General features: G+C 40.2%; 1 protein-coding gene across 1 annotated transcript; it reads left to right on the top strand.

Annotated features, from left to right (window-relative positions):
• The first annotated feature begins 1283 nt into the window (after positions 1 to 1283).
• LOC132819565 (5-hydroxytryptamine receptor 1E) lies at positions 1284 to 2372 on the top strand. The gene has a single exon (XM_060831134.1). The coding sequence runs from the start codon at positions 1284 to 1286 to the stop codon at positions 2370 to 2372; it is 1089 nt and encodes a 362-aa protein (XP_060687117.1).
• The last annotated feature ends 4458 nt before the right edge of the window (positions 2373 to 6830 follow it).

The raw sequence follows: 6830 nt of genomic DNA, 5'->3' as shown, positions 1-6830 counted from the left end.
GGCATAAGTGTTGCTTGCTACTCAACAGTCCAAGCCTGAATGTTGTCCAGGTTCCTGCAGGTGAATAGTGCCTCATTTTGCTCCTGAATTACTATTCTAGTAACATAATCACTGCACTAATTTTTGGAGATTACTAAAATTCAGGTAATGGCAGAGAAATAGACACTCCAATAAAGTTACTTCCTGACCAGAAAGCATGCGAGTAAAACATTGCCAATAAACAAATATATAGAATTGTGTTAAAAAAAATGAAACGTACGGTTTTAAGATTTCAAATTTAATGGCAAAAAATCCACAGATATCATCTTGACCTATTGATTACTTTAGTTCAAATTTCCAGCATCTTCAATATTTTGATTATGAATAGTTTTAAGAATGGTCCAAAAAACAAGGGCAGCAGTGAAAACCATACGTAGGATTTAGGAGAAAGCATGAATAACTAATTTGTCTAAAACATATCCATTATTAGAGGCAGAGAAATGTAACCTGTGGTAGAGATTGGCAGACAGAAGGCAAAGGATGACAAAGGATCATTTAATTCACTTTTACAGCAAAGATGAACACCAGGTTTAAAGTCATGCAAACTCAAACATATAGCGTATAAAGGTCTGAAAGTATGTACAATGCAGATAGATAAAAAGTGGAATAAGGTGACAGTCATGCACCAGCACTCACACTTTAAATGATTTTCAACATTTCTCATAGTCATTTTGGAGAGTGAGCAACTCAAAAGAGTTTGAGACTGTCACTAAGTTTAGCTTCATATATGCATATCTAGTGATGTTATCACAAGGGAGGTATATACCTGCACAATGGCATCATTGCAAACTTGTAGATTTACACAAGAAAACTGTATGATCTGTGTAAACACAAAATCAATCTGTAGGACTTTGCATCTCTGATGATAATAATGGGTTTGTATGTGCACAAATTCATAAAACTTGCCAAAGGGAACATTCATGCTGAGTATGTCAGGCAGAGTTTTGGAAAGAAAATAGTTATCAGATCTAATGGTAACCTAGCATCAAAACACCAAGAAAACTGTGTCCACTTTGTCTCAAAATAAATTTATACTAATTGGTTTTTCTTTTCTCTCTTTTAGGAAAATTATTTTGTCGATGTTACACAAAAACAAGATTGTGAAGAACATTCAGGACTTTGATTCTACAACTTGACATTGAAGTAATAATAATTAAAATCACTCTTCAGTTGACAAAGGAAACAGTGGAAATCTTCTGCCATGTTTTGAAAGTTGTAAGCATTTGTGTTCTGGACATTAAACAATGAGCTTCTCAAACTCCACAAATGAATCATGCCAAGGACGATCCAAAACATTTACTGAAAGGACTGCTATTGCTTCAATTCTGTCTTTAATTGCAATTCTAGCAACTTTGTTGAATTCTGCTGTAATGGTTGCTATTTGTATTACAAAGAAATTGCACCAACCTGCAAACTATCTCATATGTTCCCTAGCTCTGACAGACCTCCTTGTTGCCATTCTAGTAATGCCTATCAGTATTATATACATTACCACTGATGCTTGGGTTTTGGGTTATATTGTTTGTGAGGCATGGTTGAGTTTGGACATGACATTCTGTACATGCTCAATCCTTCATCTGTGTGTGATTGCTTTGGATAGATACTGGGCCATCACAGATGCCATAGAATACGCTCCAAAAAGGACTGCCAAGCGTGCGGGAGTCATGATACTGGCTGTTTGGGCTATTTCTGTTTTCATATCCATGCCACCCCTGTTTTGGAGGAGCCACAATGTTAACACTACAGAGGAAAAGTGCATCATTCAGCATGACCTTGTGATCTACACCATTTATTCAACATTTGGAGCTTTTTACATTCCATCAGCTTTAATTCTCATCCTTTACTACCGTATCTACCATGCTGCCAAGAACCTTTACCAGAAACGTGGTTCCAGCCGCCACTTTACTGGTCGCAACAGTGAAAGCCAAATCTACATGAGCTATAATCTGACACATACCTTTTGTGTATCTGATCTACACAACTCTGAACCTGCACTGAAGTTTCACAATGATCACCCGATGGTCAGGGTCCCAACACTCGAAAATGGGCAGGGGAGTATGGAAGAGCGCCAGCAAATCTCTAACTCAAGGGAACGGAAAGCAGCTCGCATTTTGGGACTCATTCTTGGGGCTTTCATTATCTGCTGGCTGCCCTTTTTCATCAAAGAGCTCTGTGTGGGACTGCATCTTTGTGTTGCTTCTCCAGTAGTTGCTGATTTTTTAACTTGGTTAGGCTATATCAATTCTTTAATTAATCCTCTCTTGTACACAAGTTTTAATGAAGATTTCAAGTTAGCCTTCCGGAAGCTTATAAGATGCAAAAAACATGGTTAAAGATTCCCTGAACAGGGGGGTTACATGTCTTATACAAAATGTGCTTTTATTATTTGAGTATTTGTTTTTGCAATTGTTGAAAGAACATTAAATTAGGTTTTGTTTATTTGTATTGGTGCTTTTTTGTGATATTAGTATCTTCTGAAGTATAGAAAAATGTTTTAAATTACTAAAGTGACTGTTTCTGTCTTGCAATGAAATTACAATTTATAAAGCACTTTTAAAAATTTCCCAAGGTGCTACAGAACAGCATGATAGAACAAAATATGACACCAAGCCACATAATGAGTTATTAGGTCAGGTGACCAAGAGGTAGGTTTTAAACATTGCCTTCATAGCAAGGAAGAGGGGGAAACTTATTCCAGGATCAAATGTGGTTCCAAAGTTGTTAACAGATTAAATTCATCTCAGACTGTTCCCATGGAAAGGGATGGAGTTAGGATCCATGGAATAGCACTTGGAGGTGGGACAGAAAATAACTTCTTTCCAATATTTAATTGGAGGAACAATCTGATCTTCCAGTACTGGTTGACAAAAAAATTGATAACTTAGCAACAACAGAGGACTAAATAAATGTGATGATGAAGTTGAGTTGGGTATTGTCAGGTGCTTTTACTAAACTATGCCTTCTGTGCCACCCACTCATCACAGAAGAAAACAACCATACTGGGGCAGAACAAACCAAGATGGAGTGGAGTGCCTGATTGTCTGCCCTTCACTCTCTATGAGGAGAAGGTTCAGACCCAGATCACCTTGAGCATGCTGACTGACTGGGCCCAATCGCCTGGACTGATGTTCGAGGCTTTTTTTGAGTTACTATGCTAGCACTTCCATACTAAAGGACTGTTCCCCTTAGACTTTGGAGCATGGCTATTTGGTTATAATGTGTTAGTTGCGTAAGCTTCTCCAACATGCTGGGGTTGTAAATAATGAAGAGGATAGCCTTAGATTACAGGAGGATATGGACGAGCTGGACAGATGGGTTTGTCGGTGGCAAATGAAATTCAGTCTGGATAAATGCACTTGGGCAGGACAAACAAGGCAGGGAATGCATGATGAGTACTTGTACCCTGAGAAGCATCAATAATCAGAGGGATATTGGTGTGCATGTCCACCAGTCCCTTAAAGTATCAGGACAGGTTGATAAAATGGTTCAGAGGGGAATATTATTATATTTGCATGTAATAGAAAATACTTTAATACCACGGTGCAGAGGAGATTTAGCAGGACGTTGGCTTGGCTAGAGAGTTTAATTATGAAAAGAGATTGAACAGACTGGGATTCTTTTCCTTAGAGCAGAAAAAGTTGAGGGTGGACGTGATCAATATTGACTTCAGTAAGGCATTTGACAAGGTTCCCCATGGGAGACTGATTAGCAAGGTTAGATCTCATGGAATACAGGGAGAACTAGCCATTTGGATACAGAACTGGCTCAAAGGTAGAAGACAGAGGGTGGTGGTGGAGGGTTCCTTTTCAGACTGGAGGCCTGTGACCAGTGGAGTGCCACAAGGACCGGTGCTGGTCCACTACTTTTCATCATTTATGTAAACGATTTGGATGTATTGTAAGAGGTATTGTTAGTAGGTTTGTACCAAACTATGACACCAAATTTGGAGGTGTAATGGACAGCGAAGAAGGTTACCTCAGATTACAACGAGATCTTGATCAGGTGGGTCAATGGGCCCTTAATCTTAGCAGGACTTATAGACTTAATGGTAAGGTCCTAGGGAGTGTTACTGAACAAAGAGATCTTGGAGTGCAGATTCATAGCTCCTTGAAAGTGGAGTCGCAGGTAGATAGAATAGTGACAAAGCTGTTTGGTATGCTTTCCTTCATTGGTCAGAGTATTGAGTACAGGAGTTGGAAGGTCATGTTGCGGCTGTACAGGACATTGGTTAGGCCACTGTTGGAATATTGCGTGCAATTCTGGTCTCCTTCCTATCAGAAGGATGTTGTAAAACTTGAAAGAGTTCAGAAAAGATTTGCAAAGATGTTGGAGAATTTGAGCTATAGGGAGAGGTTGAATCGGCTGGGGCTGTTTTCCCTGGAGCATCGGAGGCTGAGGGGTGACCTTTTAGAAGTTTATCAAATCATGAGACTTATGTATAGGATAAATAGACAAAGTCTTTTCCCTGGGGTGGGGGAGTGCAGAACTAGATGACGTAGGTTTAGGGTAAGAGGGGAAAGATATAAAAGAGACCTAAGGGGCAACTGTTTCACACAGAGGGTGGTACATGTATGGAATGAGATGCCAGAGCAAGTGGTGGAGGCTGGTATGATTGCAACTGGATAGGTCTTTGAATAGGAAGGTTTGGAGGGATATGGGCTGGGTTCTGGCAGGTGGGATTAGATTGTGTTGGGATATCTGATCGGCATGGACAAGTTGGACCATCTGTTTCCATGCTGTACATATCTATGACTCTATGACTTTATGACTTTAATTGAGATGTATCAAATTATGTGTGATATAGACAGGGCAAACAAGAAGAAATATTTCCCTTTGATGGAAGGATCACTCAGGGGCATAGAATTAAGTAAGGGGCAAAAGGATTTGAGGAGAGAGGAGGAAAAACATTTTCAGTCATGGTATGGGAATCTGGAATTCACTGCCTCGAAGTGTGGTAAAACAGAAACCCACATAACATTTAAGAGATATTCAGATATACATTTGTGATGCCAAAGCATGAAAGGCTTTTTTCAATGCTATAGCTCTCTGTGACTGTATGGTGTGGCTGTGAGATTGCTATAGCATGATGCTGGACGGCAAAATTTCCACCCCCTTGAATGATCTCTGACAATCATGACATGCTGCCTGGCTCTCTATATGCACTAAAAGGCAAGGCTGTGAGCATCTGGATAGGCCCAAAGTGAATGAACATTAAGATGGCAAAAGAACGGCAACTGTAAAATGCAGCCAGTTCCATTCAATAAGCTAGATCCCTGTATCCCTGCATACAATGATATGTGCCAGTGCACCTCAAAGTGCAGCATTAAAGTACAGAAGCATATTGCCAATGGATCAGAGAATTATGATGAGGGTGCAGAGAGGCCGGTACATCTCAGAGATCAGCACAGAGATATGCTGTGCATGCAGTTGCTGCCTGTGCAGCTTTGCCTGAAATGCTGGTGCAGATGTCCAAGATGAGGTCCTGTGCAGGAAGCATTGACCTAGAGACACCATTTCCCACTTTGACTTTTATGCTGGGAATTCCTAGCCTCTAGTTACTATCTGGGGGAGGTTGTAGAATAGAGTACGTCTCAAGAAGATGAGATTAGGTAATAATAAGAACATGAATGAATGATAATGCACATTAGTAGGTCTCTCTCCTCTTACTAGTGAAGATTTCACCTCCCCATCCAGAATTTATTTGGAAAATGTAAGTTGTTGGTCTTGACATCAAGAAAGGTCCTGCCTGCCTTCTCATTTGATTCTCTCAAATTTCTTGCCTTAGACTTTGTTCAGCACCTGGTAAGATTTCATCCTTGGTTTCTAATAGCTGATTGCTTATTTAACACAATCTCTAGTATGATAAAAGATACAGTTGCCTATCTGATCATCTAAACTCAGGGCAGAGTCTGAAAGTCATAGAGAGATACAGCAGGGAAACAGGACCTTCGGCCCAACTAATCCATGCTGGCCAGGTTTCTTCAACTGAACTAATCCCATTTGTCTGCATTTGGCCCATATTCCTCTAAACCTTTTCTATTTGTGTACCTGTCCAAATGTCTTTTAAATGTTGTAATTGTACCTGTCTCCACTATTTTCTCTGGCAGCTCAATACAAGTACACACTACCCTCTTTGTGCAAAAGTTGACCTCAGGTCCATTTTTAAATCAATCTGCTCTCACATTAAACCTACGCCCTTTAGTTTTGGACTCCCCTACCCTGCGGAGAAGACCTTGGCTATTCACCTTATCTATGCCCCTTGTGATTCTATAAATTGCTAATAGGTCACTCTGCAGCCCCCTACACCCCAGGGAAACACATGCCAGCCTATCCAGCCTCTCTTTATTATTCAATCCTTCCAGTCTCGGAAACATCATTGTAAATCTTTTTTACACTCTTTCCAATTTAACAACATCCTTCCTCCAGGAGGATTACCAGAAAAGTACACAGTACACCAAATGAGGACTTACCAATGTCTTGTACAGCTGTAACATGATGTCTCAACTCATGTACTTAATGCTCTGACTGATGAAGGCAAACGTGCCAAATGCTTTGTTCACCACACTGTCTATCCATAACACCATTTCCAAGAAAATATGCACCTGCACCCCGGGTGTCTCTATTCAACAACAAACCCCAGGGCCCTACCATTAACCTTGTGAGTCCTGCCATGGTTTGTCTTACCAAAATGCAGATATCGCATTTAGTTAATTAAACTCCATCTTTAATTCCTCGTCCACTGGCCCAGTTGATCAACAACCTATTGTATTCTTAGATAACCTTCACTGTCC

This window comes from Hemiscyllium ocellatum, chromosome 10 (assembly GCF_020745735.1).
Source record: "Hemiscyllium ocellatum isolate sHemOce1 chromosome 10, sHemOce1.pat.X.cur, whole genome shotgun sequence".
Taxonomy (NCBI): domain Eukaryota; kingdom Metazoa; phylum Chordata; class Chondrichthyes; order Orectolobiformes; family Hemiscylliidae; genus Hemiscyllium; species Hemiscyllium ocellatum.
The sequence above is the reverse complement of the archived record's forward strand: the minus strand, read 5'-3'. Positions and strand labels throughout refer to the sequence as shown.

Bases quoted from the DNA above. Each gene is read 5' to 3' on its own strand.
- LOC132819565 (XM_060831134.1), top strand. From the start codon at position 1,284: ATGAGCTTCTCAAACTCCACAAATGAATCATGCCAAGGACGATCCAAA.